Source organism: Sciurus vulgaris (genome assembly GCF_902686455.1).
Source record: "Sciurus vulgaris genome assembly, chromosome: 4".
In the NCBI taxonomy this organism is placed as follows: domain Eukaryota; kingdom Metazoa; phylum Chordata; class Mammalia; order Rodentia; family Sciuridae; genus Sciurus; species Sciurus vulgaris.
The window spans coordinates 171463686-171479116 of record NC_136464.1 but is presented as its reverse complement, the minus strand read 5'-3'; the positions used below and the strand labels follow the sequence as shown (position 1 = coordinate 171479116).

The following is a 15431-nucleotide window of genomic DNA, read 5'->3' as shown; positions in this document are numbered from 1 at the left end:
GCTTCTAATGAAATTAAAATTGTGTTAGTTGTTTGAATCATAAAATAGCATGTGCATGTGCACGTACACACAGCACACACGTAGCTTCTGATTTTTGTGGATTTTTTTTTTTAAGAGGAGAGGAATAGGATGCAAAAACAATAAATACCAAAAAAGAAAAAGACTTGACAAGTGGCTGCTTGAGGATTCAAGAGTGGAAGGAGGAGACAGGCTTGATAGGAGGAGTGTGCCGGGTCCCCCCAGATCTCAGCCATGAGCCCTCTGCCGTGGGGGCTTCTGTTCGGTTGCCTGGCCTGCAGAATCCTGCCTGGAGCCTGGGCCCAGTTTCCCCGGGCCTGCATGACCTTGGACAACCTGGTGAACAAGGAGTGCTGCCCAGCACTGGGTGCCGAGCCTGCCAACATCTGTGGCTTGCAGGAGGGCCGCGGGCAGTGTGCCGAGGTGCAAGCTGACACCAGGCCCTGGAGTGGGCCCTATGTCCTTCGAAACCAGGATGACCGTGAGCAGTGGCCAAGGAAGTTCTTCAACCGGACCTGCAAGTGCACAGGTGAGGCCCCTCTGGGCAGATGTGGGCCACACTCAGAGCCTGGTGGAAAGGGTCTCAGTGGCCAAAGGAGCCCCTTCTGAGGAAGAGATGAGACAGTTGCCACAGACTGTTAGGCCAGGCTCTGGGAGGAGACCCATATGTTCCTGGTAGCAGGCGTGTTCAGTAAGTCTTGGTTATATCACATCCTCCAGTACTTCCAGTTATGGAAACTAAATAAATATTACATGGGCCAAGCCTGGTTTTGAATGCACGCCAACATACCTTTGGCTTGTTTGTTGGAAGGGGAAGCTAAAGAGCTGGAGAGTCGGCTTTGAAACTCAGGACAAGTCCTTTCAGGATGGATCCAGTGCCCTCTCCTTAAACGGGTCTGCACATGCTGACGAGGGGTGGGCGCAGCGTGGCATTTGCAGGGGCAAGTGTGGAAGGCAGGTGTTCTGCAGCCTGGCCTCAGCGTTTCTCAAGATGTGAACGGCTCTCAGACAGGCCCCATCTTTCTCATCACAGCTATGACTGGGCTGTGACTTTGCCAACAAGGGGGAGTTGCAGCAAGATGCCTTCCTCAGTGACCAGGGGGAGGAGGGCTGTTAGTGGGTGACAGTGGCTTTTTTCCCACTCTTGTTGGGATTTGAACTGGAAGTTATCAAAATTGCTCAGTGTCCTTAGACGCTGGTCTCTCTTCCACCTGTTTCTTTGGAATCTCCACGTTGCTCTTTCCTCTGGCTCTTCTGGGCCTTCTCAGGTCCTCTTCAGTCGTCCATCCCTCCAGCCTCCAGCATCCATGCACAGCTGGAAGGCTGGCAGGGCATTTGAAATACAAAATCCAGCAAAGTCCCTGGATACTGTGCTTTGGCGGCCGGCTGCATCTGACGTTTTCCTTTTGACAACACTTTATACTTCTATTCTCACATGAGGCTAGAACATAGCAGAATAACCAAGCTACAAAAAGGTCTGAAGAGAAATTACTAAGGGAGGGTAGCTGTGATGTGGATTTAGGAATGTCTTTGTCCAAATCCCCAAAATACTTCTATACTATTATATGACCAAGTGCCACAACTTTTTAAGAAGTTGGGAATCTCCATTTTATGGAATCCTGGGGCAGAAGACTTTATTTAGTAAGTCAGATATCATTGTAAACCCTTCTTATCAATTTCTCCCTCATATTTGTGACCTGGCTACAAATTTACTTTTACAAGGTGGAGGTGGAGAGAATAGAGCATGCATCATGGAAGGGGTAACTGCAACTTCCCTTTGCCAAGAGAGTGCTTATACGTATTCCTCTGGAAGTGGCAGGAACAAAGGGTTACAGTGACCGGCTTTCAGAACAAAAGGGATCCCCTTCTCCAAACAGCAGTGAGACAGAAATAAGTCCAGGCTGTAAGTCCGGGCTGCAGGGACATCACACGTGCACAGGTCCATCAAAAGGAGCAAAGTCTCCTCAGGGTGTGTGTTCTCCGTTCCCAGCCATTGTTAAGGCCTCGGCTGCCCCAGCACCCCATCTGCAGGCTCTGGCTCGCCTCTTCTCTATGGTTTACTTGTTCTTGACTCACTTGGGACTGTCACTCTTTCCATACTAAGTTCATGTTTTGTTTTTTTAAATAACAAGATTTGCTGTATCTATAAATTTAATTTTATTAGACTCTTCCTTTATCCCCAGCTTTAGTGAGGTAGAACTGGCAGGCAGAACGTTGCGCACATATACAAGCTGGTGAGTTTAGACATATGTATATCCATGTTAGTGTCAACACAATCAAGGTAACAAACATATTTCTTACTTCCAAATTTTCCTTCTGCCTCTTTTTGCCTTTGTAAGAAAACACAGGTGCTTCCCTGGTAGCACATGTGAAAGTGACAGTACCTCTTAACTAGAGGCACAGTGCTGTGCAGCAGAGCTTTGGTACTTCTCATTTTGTGTTTTTGCAACTTGATATTCATTGAACAGCAGCCCCCTAGCGACCCCTCTCCCACTCCCTGATAACTACCATTCATTGTCTACTTCTGTATCTTTGACCACTTCTGATGCTTCACTAGGAGTAATCATGCAGTATTTGTCTTACTGTGACTGGTTCATTTCACCTATCACGATGTCTTCCAGGTCCACCCCTGTTGTTGCAAATGCTGCATTTATTCCTTTTCAAGGCTGAATAATATTCCATTCTGTTTGCATACCAACCTTGAATGGGCTTAGTTATGTTGGCTAGATGGATTTTTTCTTTGAGTCATAGGGCACCACACTAAGTCCTTAGAGACTGAGCTGAAAAGTAGCTCTGTGTGTTCAGTAATTACCATTCTGTGATGGGTCGTGTCCCAAAGCAAGACATATGTCTGCCAGTTGTGTGGAGTGAGCTGCTTGCCTTCTGGGGTAGTTTTTTTATGGTTTGCAGGGAGTCTTTAGACTTTAAACCTGATCTTGAGCTTCCCAAAGACTTTCCCTTCTGGTAGCCTTATTCCTTTGCAAATGGAGTCCCTGAGATTCTCCTAGCATCCTCCAAAATTTCCTAAGGAAGAAATGCTGATCAGCTTTTGGCATTTAGCTAGTAAATTAGCTTCCATTGCTGTTCTTGAATTTTGTTAATTCACTGGAAAAAGAAATATTCCATAATTCCATAGTTTCCACAAGCATAAAGCTGGTCAAAACAGAATCACATAATATGTAAAAACGAATACAAACTCTGAGATAAAGAAAAAAAAAAAACACTAAATTCTATGCTCAAATTCCCCTTAGAGAAGAACTTCACTATTCTCTGTAGGGATAAATTATAACAAAACATAATTACCAAACTTAATTGTCAGGAAGATCCGAATTTCAGAAAACTTTGGCATTAGCCATTCACCTTATAAGGCTTACTTGCCAGTTAGCATTTATGAGAGCATGTCAGTTGCAGCTGTGTCTCTGGGCTTTTGAAAAGCTTGGGTACCAAATAGTTTTGGAGCAGTTGGCTGAGCATTTCTTGTTTGTACAAGTGACTAAGTGCCTCCATTTTCCAATCCCTGAAATGGGGATAATGATGAAACCGCAGTTGTAAAATCTTTTTGAGCTCTGTAGATGAAAGGACCTAGGCAAGTATAAAGTATTGTTATTAAAATAATAGAATCTCTAATTAAAAGGAATAGGCTATTTAGGGTTCCTTGTAAATTCACTAATCGGTGGTCGTTAAGCCTATTTAGCCTAATAGCTTTCTGAGGTTGAGCTGATGCGGTGCGTGTAGGAACGTGTGGGGTTCAGATGTTCTCTCTCTTTATCCCAATCCTAAGTAGGCAGATGACTTTAACTCTTTAAATTTAATTTTTGCTCAAGGACATACTCAATGGTAGATAGATTGGTATCATCCATCCTCACCCCCCCCCCCATTTCCCAGTAAGATAACAACACAATCTTTCTAAAATGATCCACCACCTTTTTTTTTTTTTTTTTAACTACTGGTGGCTTAAGGGAAGAAAATAAATCATGTTAAATTGATGTAAGAGTCTCTGAGGAAATCTAAGGAAAGAAACGAACGTGTCCTGGGCTGGGTTTCCCTGTTGTTACACTTGCCGGTTGAGTTGGGCATCTTTTTTTTGTTGACATGCTGTAAAGGAATTTTTTTTGAATTGAGTACATTCCTGGGTCACAGGCGAGCTCAGAGCCAGAGAACGCCTTCTTGTTGGTACTGAAGCGGTAGCTGTTCACCACGGAGGTGGAGGTGAAGCAGCTCCTGGCTCCTGGCGTGGTCTTTCGTCATCCGGGAGCTTGGTTTCTTCCCATTTCACTTTCCCCACAGGCCTCAGGGATGCCTCACCCGGCACAGACCCTTCTTCATCTTCATTAGGCAGCAGCATCGTGCCTCATCTGTATTTGTATCCCCGGTGGCGAAGCCTTGTATTCAGCTTTTCACTGATTCCTTCCCCAGGGGCCCAACCCACACACAGAGACATGAGTCTCTTTTTTCAATAAGCAACAACAGGAAGTAAAGGGTGTTTAACAAACAGTACACAATGCTAGGAAAAACTGCATTAGATCAAAGGTCACCGTGAAGAAAGCATCGGTACAACACCAAATTTTCCCCATATGATGATCTTTTGATGCTTATTGATCATACACAAGAACTAGCCCCATACAAGAAATAACTTTTCTTAACTTCTCGATTGCCTGTATTAAGGCAAATGTAGAAGAAATCTGGGCTGAATATAACCATAGTCCTTCAGTTATTCACTGATGCTTCTGAAGATGGAGTAGGGCGTGGCAGTGAGAACACACGCCCCAACCGGGGACGCGTCTTTGCCAGTACTGGCTATCTCGTTTTATTTATTTATTTTTGTTATAATTAGTTACACATGACAATAGAATACACTTTGAAGCAGCATATATAATGGAGTATAATTTCTCACTTTTCTTGCTACACATGATGTAGAATCCCATGATTCTTAAGTTGTGCACGGTGTAGTGGTAAGCGAGACAGATACAGAAACAAAAACTTGCTATGCTATTTGACGAGGGGCATCTAATACTACTAGTGATGCTACCGCTTAAGATGGAACTTACTCTGTACCAGGCTCCAAGCTGTGGGCTCCGTATTAATGTGCTTCGTTTTCAGAAGAGCCGGGTGAGATAGAACTCTTACCTGATGGGCAGGCTCTGAGAGGATAAGTTCAAAGTTGCCAGCTTGCCTGAATCAAAGTACAAAAAGTTATAGAAGCGCAGAGGAAGGCATGTTGAGTTTTCTTTCTTTCTTTTTCTTTTTTTAAAGACTTTACTTTTAGAACAGTTTCAGGTTCACTGTAAAGGTGATCAAAACTGCCAGCAGGATCGCCCCTATGCCCTGTGCCGTATCCACCCCAGGGCACAGGCTCCCTGACTATCAAGAGATGTCTGGTTTTGACCTCTCCCCAAGTAGTGGATGGTCAGGAAATTGTTTGTTGACTAAGTAATCAATTAGTTATTGATAATTTTGTTTCTACCAATCAAGAGCAATCATGATAAAGAAAGTGTATAGCTGCAAAATTCACCATATTACAAATTACTCAATTTCAACAATGTGACCCCAAGATTCAAAAACAATTTTTACACCTTTATATATAGGTATTTTTGAATTTACCATTATAAAACTTCAGTGTGTTATTTCTTAGCATTTAAAAAAGGTTTTAAAAGCAGTTTTAGATTTAAAGCACAACTGAACAGAGAAGACATATACCCTCTGCCCCTCCAAAGTCCCTGCATTCTCCACTCCACTGTCCACATCTGCCCCACATTGGTATGTTTGTGCAGTCAGTGACACATCAATGTCACCAAGTTTTTTAGCATTTTGCAGCAAGGAATGACTCTCAAATTGTGGAGTGGTGACTGCACATTTATCTCCAGTCATCTAACCCTACTCTAGGAAGACAGCTGGAAGTTTGACTAAATTCTCCTCTGGATAATTAATATTCTTCAGACACAGAATTTTGATCAGTCAGTTGTGGAAAAATTTCCTGTTTCTGAAAAATCTGCCAGAGTAGGTTCAATCAAATTTGTTTCTAAAATAGAGATTGTAGAATTTCAGTAAGAAAGCCCCGGGGGGAAAATGAATAGATTCCAATTCCATAAAGCCGGAAGCAACCTGAAAAGCAAATGGTATTGTAGTAGCTGCTCCATACACACTTGCTTAGTGGGGCCTGGTGGCACGCACCTGGAATCCCAGTGGCTGGGGAGACTGAGGCAGGAAGATTGGGAGCTTCAAAGTCAACCTCAGCAAAAGTGAGGTGCTAAATAACTCAGCGAGACCCTGTCTCTAAATAAAATGCAAAATAGGGCCGGGGATGTGGCTCAGTGTGGTCAAGTGCCCCTGAGTTCAATCCATGGTACCTCCCCCCTCAAAAACTAAGATAAATACTTGGTAAGTAAATATCATGTATTTAATAGCCTTATTCCAGGCATCAACAAACATTTCAGCATTTAACTCAAAATATTAAAAAACATGCTTTTCAACCTGGAAAAAACATTTTTTTTCTTTTTAACTATTTTTATTTACGTTTGTACAGGATTCTGAAACAGGAAAATACAGAAAACGGACTTATCTAAGAGTAGGTAGAACATTTTGTATGTAACAGAATATTTTGTATGCAATAACCAACTACTATTATACTTAATTCTCCCTACCTATTGTATTTTTAATGAAATTTTCTTTTCCATCCAAAAAATTGATTGGGTTAATAAAAAAGGAAGCCTTGTGCATTTTCTTTGCAGGGTTAAAACGCTAATGATTTTGTGTTCACGCTGTTGTTTCCTTCAAAGGACCATACAGGAGCACTTGCTTGGCTAGCAGGTGTGAGGCCCCGGGTTCAGTGTCAGGATTAAAGAAAAGAGGGGGAGGAGGAGGAGGAAAGGGAAAGGGAGAGGAAGAGGGAGGGGGAGAACAGTATTGAGGACCCACCGGTGAAGCTTCAGGGGTCGGCTGGTAGCCAGGGCAGGGAGGAAGTTAGCAGGTCAGGCAAAAGCATTTCTGGGACAGGGAGAGGCAAGTAAGTGGGTCTGGAGGCCCGTGGTGGAGGCCGAGGGTGAGTGCAAGTGGGATAGTCCCCAGGTCAAATGCCTCGCTTCGGCCCTTTAACCTCTGGGGAGATGAGCAGCCTCCATTGTTTGGGCCTTTTCCACCCACAGTGGTTAAATCTGCTCCCTAGCATCACCACCCAAGGAAGGCGGGGATACCCATGCCCAAAGCCGTTATCCACAAGGCGAAGAAGGGGGACAAAAGGCCAAAGGCAAGCTAAGGCACCGTAACCAGAGGAGGCGCCGCTCGGCCACCTGCTGGAGCTCGGTACACCTGGGATCCTGCACCAGGAGGGGTGCAGGGCACCTCCCCACCTCAGGCCCGCTGCCCACCTTGACCCGCTGCCAGCCACCCTGGATTCTGTCTGAACGCTGGCTCCCTTGAGAAACACATCCGCGTCTTAAATGTCAGGTTCACCGAACCCCTGGCGGTCAGCTTGTCTCATTCTTTCTCTGGGGTCCCCTGTGCTCGGTGTGCATTGTCTGCGCTCTCAGAATCATTGTGCGGCTCGGTGCCAGCCCCAGGCCGTGTGCCAGGCAGCCGGTGGGTGCAGCGAGGACCTCCCGAGGCCCGGAGGACGTGAGAGGGACCTTTCCAATTTATGCACCCTCCCTGCATGAATCGGTGAAGAATAGGTTAGACTGTGCTGGGGTAGGCAAAAGGCGGCCGCGCAGGAGCATCGGTTTGCGGGGGCTGCGAAGCCGAGTACCATGATGGGGGCACCGGGGTTGCGGGTGCGGAGCTTCAACAGCAGAAACTATTTTCTCCTAATTCTGGAGGCAGGAAGCCAAGGCCGAGTGCTCGCAGGGCCATTTTCTCCCCAGGCCTCTCTCCCTAGTTCACAGATGACTGTCCTCTTCGCCTGGTCTTTCCTCTGTGCGCAGAGGCCTTAGCTCTTCTTATAGGGACACAAGACATGTTGAATTAGGGCCTGCTCCAATGACCCAATTTTGCCCTAATTACTTATTAATTTTCTTTTCTTATTCTTATTTTTATTTTGTGTGGTGCTTGGGATTGAGCCCAAAGCCTTGAACTTGCTAGGCAAACACTTCACTGAGCTCCATCCCCAGTCCTTGATTACCTCTTTAAGAACCAGAACTCCAAGTCCTGTCACAGGCTGAGGTACTAGGGATCAGTACTTGTGCATTTTGAGGGGACACAGTTCAGCCTATAACAGAGCTCATGCATTTCATATCTTGTTTCTTTGCTGGAAATATTTCTAGGGAACTTTCTAGTGTTCAGTTCACTTGGATTTTGAGAGAAGAGTAAGGAAAGTCAATTGACTATTATTTGTTTTTGGCTTTATTTCCTCACATTTATTGAAGCTGGAAGGCCAAGATCAAGGTGTCAGCAGTGGGTTGGTTTCTCCTGAGGCCTCTGTGCTTGGCTTGCTGGCCCCCAGGCTTCACCTGGTCTTCCATGTGTGTGTCTGTGTGCATGCACACACATACAAGTTGACTCGTCTTTACCTTTTCTAAGGACCTTTATGTTCTCTTCCTTTCTACTTTAAGACCCCGATTCAGAAATTCCTTCCAAACTACATAACTGTTTTTTCTTTCATCTTTCCCTTTTGCATACCAGGAAACTTTGCTGGCTATAATTGTGGAGACTGCAAGTTCGGCTGGACTGGCCCCAACTGCAATCAGAAGAAGCCACCAGTTGTTCGGCAGAACATCCACTCCTTGACCCCTCGGGAGAGGGAGCAGTTCTTGGGTGCCTTAGACCTTGCCAAGAAGAGGACCCACCCTGACTATGTGATCACCACCCAGCACTGGCTGGGCCTGCTTGGGCCCAATGGGACTGAGCCACAGATCGCCAATTGCAGCATTTATGATTTTTTTGTATGGCTCCATTATTATTCTGTTAGAGATACATTATTAGGTGGGTTTTCCCCTTGGCTTAAGGTTTATTATAGGTGTGTGTTTGGTGGGGAAATGGGATAGGGAGTCTTTTGACACAAGTTAATTAAAAAGAGAGCAACCTCAAGGGAGGGATAAGTTTATGAAAGTCACAGAATCGCCAAACACTACCTGAAGGCAGAAGGCAGCAGTTTCTTCCTGTGTGTTGGCTGCAGACATTTCAAATGTTCTCTCCTCTAGTTTATGTTTGGTTCAAAGTCTAAGTTGTTCTCCAAGAAGCCCTTAATCTTCAAAGGCATGAGTTGGTGAAGTGGAGGCAAGTTCCTTTACATTCCAGAAAAAAATATTACAAACTGGGTATGGAAGCCCTCTCTGACCTTTTCTTCCAATTAGAGGAATTAACTGAACAAGTGCCAAAGCACATGACGCTCCTTTGTGCAGAACTTAAGTTCTTCTGTGGGAGATGGGCAGTGCTTTAACCTCCAGGGTCTTTAGACTTTGAGTTATATCGTCACTCATGGTTCCCAGGCTGTGCTAGGAATGCCCAGGCTTTTTGGAGTTGTATTGTCAAGGAAAAATATAAGCGGAGGCACAAAAACGTAGAGTTCCTCCTGCTTGGCCTTGCAGACCATGGTTACGTTGGATGCTTGAGAAAACATGAAATGAAAATGCTACTTGAGAAATCTCAAGGGCCCGTCCACGTCCTAAAATGTGGATCTGAATAGGAGTTGGAATGGAAGCTTGTCTGCTGTGAACTCCATTAACAAAATAGGTGCAGCTTCGTCCTCAGTTCTTTATCAGTTGAGAGAAGCTATCAGTTTGTTCCAGGAGAGTGAATCCATTCTAGATTTTTCTCATGGCAGCTTTACACACTTGGCTATACCTGCAACTGACCCCATTTTGGGGTTCCCTCATTGGGGTCAGGGTGAATAGAAACATTGAACTCACTTGAAATGGTGCAATTCTTCCTTGGTATTTTCCACTCTGACTTATTTCTTGTCTTCCATACGCCCTTATCATTACTTTTGGGGGACTTGAAACTTTGCTGTAGATGAAAACACTATAAAAAGAAAGAAAGAAAGAAAAGAAAGTAAAGACAGAAAGAAAGAAAGACAGAAAGAAAGAAAGAAAGACAGAAAGAAAGAAAGAAAGAAAGACAGAAAGAAAGAAAGAAAGAAAGAAAGAAAGAAAGAAAGAAAGAAAGAAAGAAAGAAAGAAAGAAAGAAAGAAAGAAAGAAAAGAGACTTTGTAACTTTGCAGCCAATCCAGCGATAGCAGTTTGCTTTTGGTATGAGTCTTGTTAAGACGTGCCTCTCAGGTAGGCATCTGTCTTTCTTTATTGATAGGTAAGGTGGCTCTTATGGCTATCAACCTTTATAGTTTTCCTGTCATCACTCTGAGGGATTTTTGCTTTATGAGAGGGTAGTGTCTCAAGAGGAAAAGAAAACTTTAGTTTCTGGTCAGATCTAGGAATTAAATTTATATTCATGTCTGTTCAGCTCTCTGAAGTTATTATAGGTACTTTGAAAAAGAACTAAAGTTAGCTAAAGTTTCTACATAACCATCAAAAGCTGTTATGAAAGAGGGAAGAAGGATGGAACAGGCAGCCAGGAAGGCATTAAATTGCCCAAAGCATTTCACTACAATTGGCAGTTCCAGTGGCCAGCCAAATTGGTTTGAATGTAGTTTTCTCTCTTCTGGTCTCGGCAACCATGCTTGTCAGCTGGCTGTTGTAGCTGATTGATGGACAGGGCTGAATCCACCTAAGTTCTCTTTGGTTATATAAAAGCTGCATTAGGACTCAGTGTGGTTGAAGTTGCTGTATTATTAATTAATCCCTCCTTTACCAATTTATGCATTTGCAAGGAATGGGCTAGAAAATGTCTTTTAAAAAATATATTCCATTTTGGTTCTAATGGTCTACACTTTTGGATACTCTCTTTCTTCTTAATGAATTGCTATTGTGTAATGGAGCTCTTGATGCTGAGCGTGACTTGAACTTCCTGGCTTTCTGCTTAAAAATCAGACTCTTAGGAAATGAAAGGGATTTTATCTTAAAAATGCTAGTTGCTTCCGAAATTCTTTTGTCACTATTGCTACTGTTACTTTTGAAGACTTAAAACCATTTTTTTCCATATCTTTTTCCAGGCTTTATTTTATTATATTTTTTTAAATTTATTTTTATTGTACACAAATGGGATATATACTTTTTCTATGTTTGTACATGAAGTAAAGGCATACCATTTGTGTAGTCATACTTTTACATAGGATAATAGTGTTTGATTCATTCCGTTATTTTTTCCTCCCCCCCACCCCTCCCGCCCCTCTTTTCCCTCCATACATTCCCTCCTTCCTCCATTCTTGCCCCCTTCCCACCCCCCATTATGTGTCATCATCCGCTTATCAGTGAGATCATTTGTCCTTTGGTTTTTTGAGATTGGCTTATCTCACTTAGCATGATATTCTCCAATTTCATCCATTTGCCTGCAAATACCATAATTTTATTATTCTTTTTTTGTTTTTTTTATTTTTTTTATTGTAAACAAATGGGATACATGTTGTTTCTCTGTTTGTACATGGAGTAAAGGCATACCATTTGTGTAATCATAAATTTACATAGGGTAATGTTGTTTGATTCATTCTGTTATTTTTTCCCTTTCCCCCACCCCTCCCACCCCTCTTTTCCCTCTATACAGTCCTTCCTTCCTCCATTCTTGCCCCCCTCCCTAACCCTAACTCTAACCCTAACACTAACCCCTCCCACCCCCATTATGTGTCATCATCTGCTTATCAGTGAGATCATTCATCCTTTGGATTTTTGAGATTGGCTTATCTCACTTAGCATGATATTCTCCAATTTCATCCATTTGCCTGCAAATGCCATAACTTTATTATTCTTTATAGCTGAGTAATATTCCATTGTATATATACACCACAGTTTCTTTATCCATTCATCAATTGAAGGACATCTAGGTTGGTTCCACAATCTGGCTATGGTGAATTGAGCATCTATGAACTTTGATGTGGCTGCATCTCTGTAGTATGCTGATTTTAAGTCCTTTGGGTATAGGCCAAGGAGTGGGATAGCTGGGTCAAATGGTGGTTCCATTCCACGTTTTCTAAGGAATCTCCACACTGCTTTCCAGAGTGGCTGCACTAATTTGCAAACCCACCAGCAATGTATGAGTGTACCTTTTTCCCCACATCCTTGCCAACACTTGTTGTTGCTTGTATTCTTGATAATCGCCATTCTAATTGGGGTGAGATGAAATCTTAGTGTAGTTTTGATTTGCATTTCTCTTATTACTAGAGATGTTGAACATTTTTTCATATGTCTGTTGATTGTAGATCTTCTTCTGTGAAGTGTCTGCTCATTTCTTTAGCCCATTTGTTGATTGGGTTATTTGTATTCTTCATGTAGAGTTTTTTGAGTTCTTTTTAGATTCTGGATATTAGTGCTCTATCTGAAGTATGAGTGGCAAAGATTTTCTCCTACTCTGTAGGCCCTTTCTTCACATTTCTGATAGTTTCATTTGCTGAGAGAAAGCTTTTTAGTTTGAATCTATCCCAGTTATTGATTCTTGCTTTTATTTCTTGCACTATGGGAGTCCTGTTGAGGAAGTCTGATCCTAAGCCGACATGTTGAAGATTTGGACCTACTTTTTCTTCTATAAGATGCAGGGTCTCTGGTCTGATTCCGAGGTCCTTGATCCATTTTGAGTTGAGTTTTGTGCACAGTGAGAGATAGGGGTTTAGTTTCATTCTTCTGCATATGGATTTCCAGTTTTCCCAGCACCATTTGTCGAAGAGGCTGTCTTTTCTCCATTGCATATTTTTGGCACTTTTGTCTAGTATGAGAAAATTGTATTTATTTGGAAAAACCATTTTTTTTTTCTAAAATATCATGGACTTACTCTGTATAGACATGTCCCAGGTAAGGGTTTTAAATATCCTATTCTGTGATCTCTAATATATTTCCCAATTGTTTTAGGACCAGGGCGCCCGTATAAGGCCATAGATTTCTCACACCAAGGGCCCGCCTTCGTTACCTGGCACCGGTACCATTTGTTGTGGTTGGAAAGAGATCTGCAGGTTGGTCAAAACTTACATGCTTGATACATTTAATTAGAAAATATATATAGTATGTATACATATATATTTAATTAGTACTGTACAACATGGTGTTTTGACATGCTTGTCTTGGTATCCATGGTGAAGTGATAACTACAGTCAAGAAAATGAACATATTCAGGATCTCATATGGCTAACTTTCTTTTTAGTGTATGTTAGGAGTATCTGAAATGTCTCTAGGCAAATTGCAAGTATACAGTACAATATTGTGAGGCACAGTCCTCTTATTGTACATTAGACCTGTAGATTGATTCGTCCTGCATAATTGCAACTTTGTACCTTTTGTCCTGCATCTTCCCTTCTCCCTTCCCCTCCCCCACTCCTGGTAATCATCAGTTTACTATTTCTATGTATTTGATTTTTATTTTTTTAGAATCCATATCTAAGTGAGATCATGCAGAATTTTTCTTTCTTGCTTTCAGTCTGTGTCTGACTTACTTCACTTAGCATAATGTCCTCTGTTCATTTATATGGTTACCAATGGCAGTGTTTGCTTTTTTATTAAGGCTAAACAATATCGCATTAATGTATTTCTTTAATCTCACAAGGCATTTGGTCAAGACACGTGCCAGTCTTTGCCTTATATACCTTCCTATTGCCTCTGAAGTGTAAATTAAGCCACTTGGCTTGGTTTTTGCTTTTAGCGACTCACTGGTAATGCATCCTTTGCTTTGCCCTACTGGAATTTTGCCACCGGCAAGAGCGAGTGTGATGTGTGCACAGACCAGCTGCTAGGGGCAGCAAGACAAGATGATCCGACTCTGATCAGTGAGAACTCAAGATTCTCCAACTGGGAAATTGTCTGTGACAGGTAATAGCATGTGTACTACAGTGGAGATCCCAAACCTGTCTCCTATGGCTGAGAGATGGATTTTTCTTTAGATTTCTTTTTCTTTCTTTCTTTTTTTGGTAACAGGGATTGAACCCTGGGATGCTTAATCCATTGAGTCACATCCCCAGTCCTTTTTATTTTTTGAGACAGGGTCTTGCCAAGTTGTTCAGAGTCTCACTAAGTTGCTGAGGCTGGCCTTGAACTTGTGATCCTCCTGAGTCCCTGGGATTACAGGCATGAGCCACTATGCCTGGTTAGATTTCTGTTTCTATGTATTCTGTACATGGGGTTCTGTTTATGTTTCTGAAAATAATTTTCGTATGAAAGGTGGAATTTGTAGAATTCTTAAGTCTTTAGTAAAAAAAAAAATACATGTACCAAAATCACACTTGTGAACTGAATATGCTTGGCCATAAACTATTCTAAAATTAGGAGCAGTTCTTGCATTCAGTCAGCCTTTGCTAAGAGCGGGTCATGTTCTAGATGAGGCAATACTGCTGGGAATGCAAGGCGAATGAGGGACCCCTCCCTTCTTAATGTACGTGTGTATTTAGAAAAATAGACTTCTTGTAGCTGAATTAGTCTGAGAAGTACTATAACAGGTGTACATCCAGGAAGAGAGTCAGGACAAGTCCCCAAGGGATGGAGATGATCATTCTGAGACTGAAGGTGGCACAGACCTCAGTCAGGTGTAGGGGAGAGGGAGGATGCAGGTATGTCCTAGGTGGAAGGAACATCATGTGTGAAGCTAGAAAAGTCTGTGGAAGCAGCCTGGTGTGGCTGGACCACAAGATGCAGTTGAGAGGGACAGGAGCATGGGCCCAGAGAGAATGTCCTGTGAACCCCTGTAACCATATAAGCAGGTGAGTGACCTGCAGTCCAGGAAGCATTCTTTCCTCAAAAACTCCGTAAACTCATTTCTCTTTCTACGCATAATAGAGTTGTCTGACCTTTGGCGGGGATGTGACAGTCAGGAGACGCCTGAAATCTTGACTAGTACTAAATTCTATATAAACCATGCTTCTTTCCTAGACAGACATTCTTATGGTAAGGTTTATAAACTAGGCACAGTAAGAGATTAACAATAAGTAGCAATAAAGTAGAAAAGTATAACGATATTATAATAAAAGTTATGTGAGTGTGTTCTTTCAGAATATCTTAATTCCTCCGGGCATCATAGTTATATTTTCAGATTGGAGTTGACCACAGGTAACTGAATCTATGGAAAACAAAACCGCAGATAAGGGGGGACAATTGTATCTCAGAAAACTATTCTTGAAGAGGCTCCTCTGCCTGCCTTTATTCATTTTTTCTCTCCCAACTCCCATGTTTTTAACCCCACTGCTCTGCCTGTCCATCTTTAGACTTTTAGACTGTGCCTGGGCACACCCCCTGGCCCGTGGCCAGCACCAGAGCCTAGACAAGCCGGTGTTCTGAGGGGCCTGGGCCCCACCAGGGACCCCCGTCCTCCCATCCCACACACGTCCTACAGCAGGACAGGCTCAGGGCTGCACGGCAAGTGGAATAACCTGTGTGGTTTTCCTATGAACTTCTTAATT

At 42.9% G+C, this 15431-nt stretch overlaps 1 protein-coding gene across 1 annotated transcript in view; it reads left to right on the top strand.

The window, feature by feature from the left end:
* The first annotated feature begins 216 nt into the window (after positions 1–216).
* DCT (dopachrome tautomerase) overlaps positions 217–15431 on the top strand; it is a 34527-nt gene continuing 19312 nt past the window's right edge. Inside the window, exons 1-4 of the mRNA XM_079136563.1 lie at positions 217–547; positions 8632–8931; positions 12901–13001; positions 13685–13851. Of these exons, the coding sequence (XP_078992689.1) occupies positions 253–547; positions 8632–8931; positions 12901–13001; positions 13685–13851 (863 nt within the window). The 5' untranslated portion in view covers positions 217–252. The remainder of the gene's footprint in view (positions 548–8631; positions 8932–12900; positions 13002–13684; positions 13852–15431) is intronic.